The 13410-nt window shown below is 39.4% G+C and overlaps 1 protein-coding gene across 4 annotated transcripts; it reads left to right on the forward strand.

Moving 5' to 3' along the window:
• Positions 1-836: 836 nt before the first annotated feature.
• LOC129490598 (uncharacterized) lies at positions 837-11218 on the forward strand. 4 transcript variants are annotated; one of them, XR_008660298.1, is made up of 4 exons: positions 837-1231; positions 2252-2313; positions 5896-6029; positions 7735-8799. XR_008660298.1 is itself a non-coding variant. In XM_055294472.1 (4 exons), the coding sequence occupies exons 1-4, from the start codon at positions 1220-1222 to the stop codon at positions 10404-10406; spliced, it is 366 nt and encodes a 121-aa protein (XP_055150447.1). In that variant the 5' UTR covers positions 837-1219; the 3' UTR covers positions 10407-11218. The 4 variants fall into 4 exon arrangements, 2 of the variants coding, with proteins under 2 accessions (XP_055150447.1, XP_055150448.1); XR_008660299.1 differs by having other exon boundaries at positions 8132-8799; XM_055294472.1 differs by lacking the exon at positions 7735-8799 and adding an exon at positions 10249-11218.
• Positions 11219-13410: the final 2192 nt, after the last annotated feature.

The following is a 13410-nucleotide window of genomic DNA, read 5'->3' on the forward strand; positions in this document are numbered from 1 at the left end:
CTCTTTTTGCTCTTAAAATAAAGTAAGTTGTGTATTTAAAAACATCCAGGACCCAGTCTTCCCTGGGGATGTATCTCTTTTGCATATGGATGAAGCTTTGGGGACTTAAGAGGATTCTAAATTTTACTGGCTATGTTTCTTCCAGTCTCACCAGTCCTGTCAGGTTTCTCTGTCGGAAACCAGGAAAAATGAAAATAATCAGAAGTGCCAATTACTGAGTGCCTACTGTGTGTCATACAAAATTAAATCACCATGGCAATACTGTAAGGGCCGTATTAACATCCATTTTACCCTTGGGGAGTTCACCCAGAGATTGTCATTTCTCCAAGTTCACAAAAGTTCTAAGTAGCCAAACCTGGTTCAAACCCAGGTCTGTGTAACTTCAAATAATAACGGCAACATTTTGAGAGCTTTCTAGTGTCCCAGTCACTCATTAAATCCTATGGAGGAGGCACTATTAGGTCCTTTTGAAGGTAAGGAAACTGAGGCATAGGTCATACAGCTAGTAAACGCAGAGTAGAGAGTCAAAGCCCCAGCAACCTGGCTTCAGAGCTTACGACCCTGTACTGATTTCCATCCCCTTTCAACACTGCATAGAGAACTTGGGTTGCCTGGATGCAAGCTTTAGTTAAATGATCTCAGCTTCAGTATCTCGAGTAAGAAACCTTTCTTCCCTGTGTTGTCTTATCTTTCCATTGATCTTCTGTTGTGGGAGCAGCTGCAGGCTCCCCACCCTGTGAGAGCTTTCGTGTGCCAAGTCATTGGCTACAGGTGGCAAGGTTGTGGCTCCAGTTCAAGTCTCTCCCCTGGAGTTGGATGTTCCAGAAAGGACACTCAGTTCTTCAGCGCTGTCTCTGTGATCCAGGCTTTGATCTGGGAAAGGTTGCGCCTCATTGCAGAGTTGAAGCTATCTCCCTGCTTTGTTTACATGAACACCCTTCCAGGACTCTGTCTGCTTTTGGGGTGGAAGTGCCCTGCCAAAAACTCTAGCTCTCCATGCTGGCTGTGTGGCCAGCATACCTCCTGCCTTTTCAACGATTCCTCTGCCCTGGATAGAGAGCGGTGTCTCATAACAGTTTAGAAACTTCAAAAGTTTCCCTGGCAGGATGAATGATTGACTAGGCAACATGTTCTTGCCTTTTGGAGTTGCCCTCCAATTTTTCCAGGCTTGATTCTGTAAATCATTTCATCTTGTAAAAACACTGGGCTGTGAGCACAGATGATCTCAAAGGTGAGGATTATTTGAAACTCCATTTGAAAATCTATCCTCCTTTCAACAGATTATTCTTGTGAATAAAAATTTTCGTGTGAGCATGCCAGTACACAGGTAGTTCTAGGGCCTTTGAGAGGAAGTAGAATATGCTTCTGCTCCAAGAGGCTTTGGAAAAAATAACTTGTCTATATATTGACAACTAATTTATCATCGAAAACATTAGGCCTGCTCTCTGCAAGTGCTCCTGGGGAGGTGTTGGGGAATGAAGTGGGGAAAACTCAGAAATGTTTTGAAAGATATGTCAAACCCGTAAACCTGAAAATGTCATTTAGAATATTCTGTTGCTTTCTGCCATCCCAGGGAGATGGAAATCTGTGGTTTTCAAGATAGGTTAAGGTTATGTAACTCACAGAGTTGGAAGAACATTTTGGGCAATGATTTGAATTATTGCTTGTAGTAGTTTTTGCTCATTTTTCCCTTTTTCCAACAATGAGAGAGAATCGGTTGAAGGCAGGCTGTGACAGAGAAGGTCCAACAACCATGAGTTGATGGATGATATCAGAGAGGAAGCTTCTTTGACATTTCTGATCTTCTTTAACTTGCTGACCAAAGAGTAGCCCACATGCAATTGCCATATGCTGTTTAAATGAACATTCATGAATGTTAGAAACTTTCTTGCTGGTTTTTGGAGTGAAGGCAAATGTGCCTACTTTTCAGCCATTCTTAGGAGACCTAACTCATTTTTTAGAGTATCTGCAATTTAGTGTGATCCAATGAGTTAAAAAAAAAAAAAGTACCCAAATATTTGGTTTAAAAGTTTGTTTTATATATGAAATCCTTTCATCAAGCTATACCCTAGAAAGGTAATTTTGTAAAGTATATTTGTAATGTTATAATGATTAAAACTGATCACAAAGTGATATAAATGGATTAGCTTGGGGAGAGAAAAGAAGACCTGAAAATCTTCTATATGTTTGTGAAGGATTAAAAAAAATGACTTTCCATTTAACTCTCACAAAAATTTTTTCTTTTTTGCAGATGAGGAAACAGAAGCTGGGATATGTGAGTAAATATTTCCAAGGTCCTGCAGCTAATCAGTGGTGAGCTTGCGAAGAAACCCATAGCTTTCAAACTCTGAAACTGATGCTCGTTAGATTCACCAGGCTACCTCACTTACTACCTAAGTGAAATCATCATGGAGGGCTCCTTGTCCACCTCTTTGCAATGACCCTAAGGATCTGAGACACACCTACCTCTCGACAAAGGCAATAACATCATATCTAGGAGTGGCAGTAGATTGATTCTTGAATTAGGCTGCTTGAGCTAGTACTTTCGCTCTGCTGTTCACATGCTATGTGGCTTGGGGGCAAATTACTGAAACTCTTTGTACTTCAGTTCCCTAATCTGTGGGAAAAAAAAGTGTAGATAATACATACACCCAACTCATAGGTTTTGTGAGAATTAAATGAAATGGCAAGTGGTTTGCCTAAGGCCTGGAAAAAATAATTATTCAATATGTCTATACATTTTCTCATTTTATTTGGAGCTTGCATTATGTTTAGTTATTAATTTCTTTAGCAGAAAGCCACCTAGAAAAAAGCATGCAGGTTTCTTACGAGAGGAAAAAGTAAACGCTTGTGAGCACAATTAGATATACCAAGGAAGACGTGGGTAACCCGGTCTGGGAGAGCATTGGTAAGGTGGCTGATCATGTTTTCTTGTTTTTGTTTTTTCTCAAACAAATTAGAGACTCCAAATTAAGGAGTAAGACTAGAACAAAGGTGAAAATTATGAAAAATTTCTGTGAAGCCCAGTGCTCTATAGTAACCAGTTAGCAAAAAGCTATTGAGGAGAAAGGAACCAGGCTAAAGCAATGTCTTTTTGCTGTAGCTAATTCAATCACTGTCATTACCACCAGCATATTTTCAAAAAAGAGAATATTTAAAAGACTCAATTCTGTTAAAAGTTGGGTACCATATAGTCTCAAAAGTGAGCTATGAAATCCTGTCCCAAGCCAGAAAAAACAAATTCACCATCTTGCGAGAGTATTCTAAAAAAAACTTTTTAAAACCTGTTTCTTACTAATTATTTGATTTACATTGAACATTTTGAATTTTCCATTATGTGAAGGGTCTAAAGTCTTTTGCCAAGGGCAATGAAAATGGTGGGAAGGAAAAAAAAAAACAAAACACAAAACACCCTTTGTATAAATTTCACCAATTTCTGCACAATTAGAATACATATTAGTTTTTCTTGTATCAATAGAAAACATGCTGATGGAGGGAATCCATTCTGGGTATGTCAAAATAGGACCTTTCCCAAACAACTCAGACCATTTAAAATTGCTCCTTAAAATAGAAGCTTATTTTTCCCCTTTAGATTTTGCTGTTCAGGGGTGGAGCTCCTGACCATGCTCCCTCTGCAATGCTGCATTTCAGGGACATTTTATTAAGCACTTTACCTTCAGAGGTGATAGCATCCCTTGCTATTTGGGAGGTGTGGTGGGATTAATGAAAATAAAGGTTAGCCCTTCCTGATCTCCGTGGGGGCCATGTTGTCTCAGTTTTGATCATTTCCCCCAAATTAAGATTTCTGCATAAACCCCCCGTGTCTGTGTTTGGCTGGCAGTTTTATGGCTGACCAAATTGTGCACTGGCCGCTGTTCTGGTTGGCTGAATGTTTATACAGGCTGTTAATCAGATCGGGGAGGGGGCTGTGGATATGGGGACTGTCTGTGAGCCGGAGCGGTCCTGTTTGCTGTCGTGTGCAAGGGCCTGCACTTTGTTACTACAAATTACATAATGACATGTTACATTTCAAAGTGTATTTTTACTTCAGGGAAAATTAAACCAATAAACAAACAACCCTGGTGGAAAAAAAAAAAAAAAAAGAAAAAATAAGATCCCTGGTTTCCAGATCTTCCTCTTCGAAAAGGTTCTTAATTAAATTGTAGCTATAAACAAATCTTTGTTTTATTGCAAAGAGAGCAATTGTGTATAAAAGCTATTTTTAAAAATTAGGATGTGAACATTTGCCGGACAAGGGTCTGGTCCGTGTTACGTATTTTATGATCTGTACAAAATGAAAAGGCAAGCTTGTGTGGTGACGGTAGATTTTCAATTTTTGATTGTTAATCCCGCTCAAATGTTGCTCCTGCCTTGCTTGAATACAGCCTGTAAACACAGGAATTACCTTAATTTTTCCAGGTACTGATTCAAGAAAAACTGCTTAGCATAAGCATGAAATTGCCGACTCTGAATTTTTAGTCATGTAGAAAATCAGTTCTTTTCTTCACACTATCTGCATTTTAGGAACTTTGAAATTGTTAAAAAACAAAACAAAACCAACCCTCTAACTCAACTTCCAAAGTTTTCACTGTACACTTATGCATGCAACATTAATTCTTTTCTGTAAGCTGTTGAAATTAAGTATATGTTCAGGATCCAAGATTATAATGATACCCCTTCGTGTAGTAGTTACACTCATATATTATTCAAATATATGTGTATGTACTTGTACAAAATTTGTTTTGGAATAAACTACATTATCAAAAGAGAATGTGTTTTCACTCTCTTCTCTCTAGTTAAGTGGAGTCTTGAGAATAAGGACGCCTATTAAGCTGCATTTTGTATGAGTTATTTGATCAAATCAATTCTACCCAAGATCTGCTGTTATCAGAACCATTTGGCCCGGAATTCCTGGGTTTGTTCAGGTGTTTGGCTGCTACTGGGAAAAGCAGCAGCCCAGGAAATGGCTGGGTGAAAGAGGGCCCCTATTGTGTTTTAAAACACCCGATGATGCTCACATTTCTTAGGCAAAATTACGATGTGACTTACAATAATTTATCAGTACAATCCACAAAATGAGAAATCACAAGATGAATTGAAATAGACAGTCTAATTCTTCCTGTTCAGTTTATTTATTTTTAAATTCAGGATGTTTTAAAAGAAACCTTTTCCCCTTAAATCTTGGAAATAAATAAAGGGGTTTTGAACCTTCAGTTAAAATGTCAGATTTCAGCAATGAATGGAAAAAAGAAAGGGTAGCAAAGTAAAGGACAGATACATAGTGGAGATTTTTGTGACTAAAAAGGGATCATTTGAGGCAATGGTTTTTGCTGGCAAAGAATGCTTTCCCTATCTCATCTTGGATTCTTGACAGTTCTGTTTGAATAATTAGCTTGGATTACTTTATTACTTATGACGGTATTCAACCCTGTCCCAAATTGGCCATCCACTTTTCAAGTGGTTGTGTTTTTGACTTCTGTTTGGGACATTCTGATGGGGCTTGACCTTGACTTTAGAGTGAGCAGAAAAGACCACCAGATTTTTTCACTGTTGCTTGAGCTTACTTTCACTACTATCAGATAAAGAACAGCCCAAGGTGAAGAGTCAGATATTAATTCAGGGCTTTCATTCTATGAATGACTAATCCAATAAGAAAGAAGATTTCCATCCAAGGAATAGTCTAGGAATTGTCTAATAAACGAAGATATGCCCATGAATAGATAAGATGCCTTCATCCTTGTTTTGTGCTTTGCCAGCATGTGAAGTGATAGATGGAGAAAGGGTACAACATAGCTTGTTGAATGAATGAGTAAAAATGGGCAATGTATAATAACAAGTATATCATGAGGCCTTTCCTTTTCATTCTCTTGGATTGAATGCTCTCAATTTCCCCAGGTTGACAACTTCTTTCCTCTGCCTATGTTGCCATCCATGTCATGGTTTATGTCAAGACTCTAGGAGAAGTCTACCATCAGCACCACAGCTACTGTGCACAAATCCAGAATGCCAGACTGAAGGCAGAAGGAAGGGTAAAAGTTCAATTCTCAGATGGCAATTCAGATTTAGAAAACAGAATGAGAAAGGGCAGTGGTGTCCACCTCTCCTCAACGATGAATTCATGTCTTAAAATGTGTCTGCATCTATTTCTTTCTGTCTACCATCCATCCATCCATCCATCCATCCATCCATCCATCCATCCATCTTTCCTTCTTTATTCTTTCTCTTTCTTTCTCTCCCTCCTTCCTTCTCTTCCTTCTTCCTTACTTTTCATAAGTAAAACTAGTACTAATGCCGAAGTCTGAAATTAGACTTTAAAAACGAGTGCTACTCTTTTTTTTTCCTTTTTTGAGAGAGCTGGTGATTTTCTTCCTTGCTTGGCATTAACTGTCTTACTGTCTTATGATACTTATCTTTAATGTGGCATATCAGAGAACCTCTTTGAAAATGTTACAGCTTAATGCGGCTCAGGGAAATAAAAGCCCACTTTAAAAAAGGCAAAATAAAGCTTTCTGATACGGACTTCACAGTTAATTTTTGAGAAGGTCCACTTTCATATGCAAGCAAATCTGTTTAGAAATGTTTTAAATTTTAAAGCATGCATACACATATAAAACTCATTTATGTGTTTTTAAATGCTGTTTAAAATTTTAAAGCATATATAGAGAGCAAGAGAGCAAGAGAGGGTGCTCAATATGCATCAATAGCATGAGAACTGAAAAATAAAAGTTTATTTGCAAACTTAACTGGCTTTGCAATGCAACACACTAAACAGGTGACATTTTATACAATGTATATGTTTATAATATGAGTGCAGCATGCCAATGTGCTATTTAGATCATTTTCCTGGTTGAATGAACAAGCTCACAGGTTCACCATTTAATATTTGTTCTCTTAAAAACATGAAACTCGTTTTGAAAATACTGGCTTAAATGGGCATTATTAAGTCTTTATCAGTTCTAAGCATTTCAGCCTTTTGCATCCAGAAATTTCTCAATCTGACAGAATAAGAAATGCATTTACATGGCCTAAGCTCTTAAATTGTCCCTTTCAATTAATGCCCCATCATGGAGCAATCTGGAAACCATTACTCAGTAACTCTTCATTATAATTGCTTGCAGCTGAGTATCCAGCCCTTGGTAATATAAGAATAAAAGAAAACTCAGTTAGTAACAAGTGCAATTGATTCCATTCAGAATTCCCTTGGTGCTTTGCCATGTTTGGCCTGCATAAGAGGAAACACGAGGGTTTTTTTTTCTTTTGGGGCCAGGAAATGAATTGGCAGACATAAGATGGTTTGTGTGGTGTGCGCCTTCATTTTTCAGCTGGTCCTTGTTAAAAATGAGACGCTGGGACTCCTACTTTCTTCCCCACTGGCTACATTTTTTTTGGAGTGCTTTTCTGGTAATAGATAAAACCACAAAACTTCAATTTGCTGCAAACTAACAGCATCCAGAAACTGTCACCTTCTGTAGCCGTGGCCGATCCTGGGACTTACTGCTGCTAAGAAGTGGGCTTTAGAATTTTATTCACTTCTACCTTGGTCCTGACTTTATGAGAGCAGAGTCCCTGGTGCATTCTGTACAGGTGGAGAGTGTTTATGTGTTTGGAGGCTATCAATCACCAACTCAAGAAATGTAAAGATCAAAATTATGATAGATGAAAATGTGAAAATGTGATGTGGTAAACTAACCACCCACACAACCATGTTCCCCCTTCCTGCCCATGAAAATCAAGGACCTGGCTTTTAAAAATGGTGAAGGGAAATGTTCTTATCACCCATTCCTGTCAGAGATGATGCAGCTCATTGCTGATGCTGAGATCCAATGTCCAGTGCCCGAGTACCCCTGGATTCTGAGCACTAGGGGCTGGACTGTGGAGACCATCAGTTCATAACATCCTGTCCCTGCTCCCTGCTATAGATGACTGAGGCCAGCTAACAAGGACACTTAACTTCATAAATTAAAAATGTGTAAATTATAAAATACATTTTTAATTATAGAATGAATTGATGTTCAGCAAAGAAAAGTTGAATGTAATAAAACTCTCATTTATTTCCATCATTTGCTTTCATCATCAAAAGAAAAAAACATCTCTCTGAAGCTAAATGGCATTTCATTTTGATTAATTGTAGAAAGAAGATTGGAAAATCTCCTATGACCATGGAAAATTGTGAAAAATATTTCTGATATTTTGTCTATGCATTTTATTTTTGAGGGCGTTTTTTATGTTAGTGTGACTATCTTGTATTTCTTGCCCTGTTGTAAACTTTTTAAAAATTGGTCTTAAGTTATTACTAAGTATATGATTTAAAATCCCTAATTAGGGTTCTTAAACAAGAGAGAAGCACTCTCATACTCCTAGAATAAGAAGAACAAAAGAAGGAGGAAAAATCTTGACCTCCGTAAGATCCAGGATGACACGTGCAAGGTGCTGACACAGCATCCGCTGGCATCACTGAGTCTCCTGGACCCCAGAAGCCCACTTCCCCAGGCTCTGAAACCCTGCAGCAATGAAAAGGAACCACAGGCAAGCCATAAGGAAGATAATTTTTCTACTAAAAAATAAATACAAATGCATCCTTAGAGGCAGGTTTCATGAGGACAGAGAGAATCCGGTTTTGTGTGTGCCTGATTTCGTTTTTCTGTCAAAGAGATACAAAACAATCAACTGAGTTATCTTGAACTTACAAAGATTAAAAACAATCAATTCAATTTTTCCCCAGTCTTACTTCTTTAGATATGAAGAAATATAGCCTATTAAAACTTGGATTAATAAAAAACCTTTCATTAACTTTTAGAAGGTATGTGATAACAAAATCAGTGTATGTCCAATAACCTTGTCCAGTGACTATGGATTCAGGCCAATTAATTAGTGATTCTCAACCTTGGGATGAGTTTGGGGGTGGGAGTGGGATGGAGGTGAAGCCTACACTTAGTAAAGAAGCTGTATCTAGTAGCATAGATGTCTATGTTTGAAGTAATCAAACCCCAAACTCTGGGGGCCCCTGGTCCAGGCCTTTGGCCAAAGGTGCATACAGCCACAGGCATATCCTCCAATCTTCCTCATGAAGGCCTCCTTGATCCTTTAAGGGAACCCATCATGGATGGGTCATATTCCTTCATAAGTCAGGCAGGCCTGTCTGCCCAGTTATCTAGGCAGTTTACAGGACCCTTTCTTTGTTTCAGATTTTCAGCACTTTTATTCAAATCCTCTCTTCTTGTGCTCCTGAGGACAAGCAATTCTCCCATTTCCAATCAACAAACAGATCTTTCTTGAGGTCTGATTGAGAGGAATTTTCCACAGTTGTCCAATGCTGCTGTTTAGTAATGTCTGTGGCCAGGCTTCCTAAGACCAAATTCTTGGATTTGAATGGCTTCAAAAATCTTCTTTCAATGAACATTACATCTAATAATGCTGAATAATTTAAACTGCTGAGAAAAGACCATAGTTTTATAAGGAGATGAGGTAGATTCTTACTTTTCACCATAGATTGAATTTGTTTTATCTGTATTCCTAGTTATATGTTCTTATTTTTACTTTTATCTACTTATATTTTTATAGACAGAGTCTCACTCTGTTGTCCAGTAGGTGCAGTGGTTCTCACAGGAGGCCATAGCTCACTGGCTTCAAGTGATCCTCCTGCCTCAGCCTCCCAAAATGTTGGGATTATAGGCATGAGCCACTGCTCCTGGTCTCTAGTGATATGTTCTTAATGAGTATTATTTCATTTTACTACCTCACACGGAAATCCTATGACCAGGAAATGTACAAATGGACAAGAAGAGCATATCAATAATAGCTGGCCCTCAATTATTTGTAGAGAGGTAGACTTACAGAGGTTGCAAAGTGAAGTCCCCATGGACATCCACCATTCAGTGTGTCTGGGTTGGCCAGCAAAGTATTTTTGAAAGCATGAATTAATTTTCATCGTTGGAGAATGGGATAATTCATATGGGAACATTTCCCCCTGCTTCTCTAGAAAATCAATGGATCTAGCAACAGTGGCCCCCTGTTTGGCCTGGCAGCCATGAATGGATGTTGGGGAGTGGTGGACCCTTCCAGTGGGCCAAGTGCTCTTCAGTTTGCCCCCAATCTCCTCCCAGCCAGTTTCACTCTTCATTGCCTGTTGACCCTTGTCTGCTTTTGAGTGTGAGAACTCTACTGTGTTTTAGAGCTACTTGAAATTCCCCAATTGTCCTCCTTTTCATCACTGATGACAAAACTCTTCTTTTTAATGCTGCTGCGTAGACGCTTGGGTGTTGACTGTGAACTATGACTTTCGCGATCAACTTGGAATCAAATGTCTCTCAGGAGAGGATATAAAGGACTATCTGGAGGGGGCCCGTCCTCATTCACTGAAGGAAAGAGACATTCATTTATTTCCTCTTCCTGCTCACTGGCTGTGAAGATAATGATCGCTTAAGGAAATATGATATGGGAGGCCAGAGAGAAAAAGAAAGAAGCAAAGCAAGAAGTGTGACACATTCTCAAATGCATTTTGAGCAGTTGAATTGCATAGGGCACTGTAATAATGTTGCAGGACACTTTTACAAAGATTCGAACACCAGGCATTCTAGTCCTAAGTACTATACAAAATGGCCCTGCTGATTTGCCCCCGTGGGGGGCTACAGGGCTCTAGTGAGGTCTCTTGCCCAAGCAATGAAATGTTTCTGTGGGAGGCTGAAGACTGTGGGCCCCCAGATCCACGAAAGAGCAAGCTCAGCAGGTACACAGTCTCTTCTGGGATCCAGTTTGTTCTATATCAGGGATCAGGAGGAAACCCACATAGGGTGACTCTTCTCAGGAAGGTAGAGCCTAAAGGGGAATACCCAGCCCTTTCTTTGACCTCTTTCTCTTCCTTCGGCCTTAGCAATGAGGGCTGGGAAGAAGAGGTGGCTGTGCATTTGTGCATCTCCCTGCTTCTAGATCCCTTCTCTCTACAGAGGCCGAAAATCCCATTTGAATTGGCAAATCTGGCTGAACAATGTCCAGATTAAATCTGAGAACTTCCTCAGTGTTAAAGGTTTCCAGCCTTTAGCATCCATAAAAGCAAGCAAGATAAAGTTACACTCAAAATAGGAATGGTAGGGAAAAAGGTCTCCCAGGGTTTACCATAAAAATCAAATTACTCCCAGGACCTTGGTGACGGTTAACTCTCTGGCTTTCTTATATCACACAGAATTATTGCCCTGAAAGTCTTTTCTCACAGTTCTCCAGACATTTGTTGTATGCTGTTTGTGTATCTGGGCATGCACATACCACCTGGGTCCACAGCATGCATGGTGCTGACATCTCACAGTTGCTAACAAATGAGATGACACCAGAAAATTGCTTTGTCCAGCTCAGCAAAATCAAACTCCCTAGTTGAACTTCCTTCTGATGCTGGGGACCAGGGAAACAATGAGTAAAGGGCAAGTGACTTGGCAGATCTGTAGCAGAATGCCAGCCCCAGCTGTGTACTAAGGAGGGGTTGAAATTGTGTGGGCCACCTACCAGTTACTTCTCGGAGCTTCTCACTGTGCACACTTAGCTTCCTATCATGTCTGCTTAATTGTTTGAAATGTATGCACACGTGTCCCTGACAACCAAGGAGCTATAATTTATTGATAATTCATTTTGCCATTTTTTCTTTCCTTTCTTCTCTTAGAAGATGCTCCCCATGGGCAGGCCTAGGAGTCCCCTTACCCAGAAATCAGAAGACCAGGAAGGAGAAGTCTGCACAGAGCAAGCCAGCTGTTTCAGTCCTATGGCCATCTTCCATCAGTGACGATGTCCAAAAGGATGCAAAAGCCCTTGTGACAGAGGCTGCTTGGGAATTAGCAAACCTGCTTCCTCTTCCCGCTGGGCTTACACAGCCCATTGCATTTTCCAACCTCCATTGCAATTAAGTGGCTGTGTGACTGGGTTTGAGCCTGGGAAACATGAGCAGCAGTAATTACACCACTTGCAGGCCTGTCCTATTCAAGCTCCCTTGTGAGGTTCTCCATGTTCATTGTCCCTTCAGCTGGTTACGATGGAAATGACTTCTAGGGCAACTTTGGGAGTTGCCTGATGAAGATGCTGAGCCACAAGATGGGAAGAGTCTGGGTCCCTGATTCATCATGTGGAGGAGAGCTTCCAAATCAGGAATAATCTCACTGGACTGTGACATGAGTGAGAAAGAAACTTTCCTTTTGCTAAACCACTGAAATATTTGGGTTCTGCTGATAGAACAGGTGGCATTACTTCGAAAAATACAACATCAATCTAGGACTTTCTGAAAGAATGAGATACGTAAATAAAGCCTAGGAACAACCTGTAGGAACTAAAGAACGGTGCTTATTATGGATGGAGAAGGAAAAAAACTACGGGTCCTCCACAATCTTCAATGTAGATTACATCTGGAGTAAAAGAATATCTAGTGTAGATCAAGAATAATATCTAGTGTGGATCATATATTCTCCAAACATGAAATGCTTGTAGCTTGGAGAGATCAATATTTCTTCAGACAATCAGGCACTAACAGTACTTGTGGATATTCACTTGGGAAATGTCAGAGCTCCAGATTATAAAATAATTGGAAAAGCTTGCAATTGGCGCAGAATGGAACATGGGGCTTTGTAATTAGGTCTATCCTAGAATTACTACCTTTGCCCATACTAAGCTGGAAACAATAGAAAGTATTTAAATGTTGGACATTTTAATTACAGCGTAGGAGAGAAAAAACACAGTGGATAAAGATGTTGTGGTATATTGGCTGTAATATTCTTAACAAAGTAGGAAGTTATGACTTCACAAAAACTCTCAACAGATTCCTCACTTTGATGGGAGGAGACTGCAGGTATGGGAGCAGTAGAGACTTGAGTACTCCGACATTATTGCAGAATATTCCTCAAGTCTTTCCTGAATGAATGGACCCCTTATAGGTCTATCACTTTGCCACCATGAGATAATATTGAGTTTGCAAGAATGCTTTTGCAGAGGCCGCTGTGCTGCTGGAAGACAGTATTTATAAAAATAGTCACTTTGTGTGGTGGTATCTGTTTGGGACAGTGTGAGCCCGTCACTACTCTCAGCTTTAGATACGGAAAACTCAAAGGCAGACACAAAGGAAAATACTTCTGTTTTCAATTATTGAGAAAATAATCCTTTGTTTAAAAACCACTATCTATTGATTAAATTTAGTGATATTAGAAACATATAAGGCATGAATATATATATTATTTTTCAAAAATTCAAACAGCTTAACACAAAACTCTATTCTCAACTAACATTTCTTAGATGTTTGCAGACAAAAGATGAAAATTGACTGAATTGTTTCTTAGGTTCAGGAGTTCTAGACTCCAGGAAAGAGGCTCTCTGGTCCTGATGAGGCCATAGGTTAAATAAGTTTGTTTAGTTATTTTCTCTTTCTGCCATGTAAATTGCCTT

The sequence above is a fragment of the Symphalangus syndactylus genome, chromosome 9 (assembly GCF_028878055.3).
Source record: "Symphalangus syndactylus isolate Jambi chromosome 9, NHGRI_mSymSyn1-v2.1_pri, whole genome shotgun sequence".
Lineage (NCBI taxonomy): Eukaryota > Metazoa > Chordata > Mammalia > Primates > Hylobatidae > Symphalangus > Symphalangus syndactylus.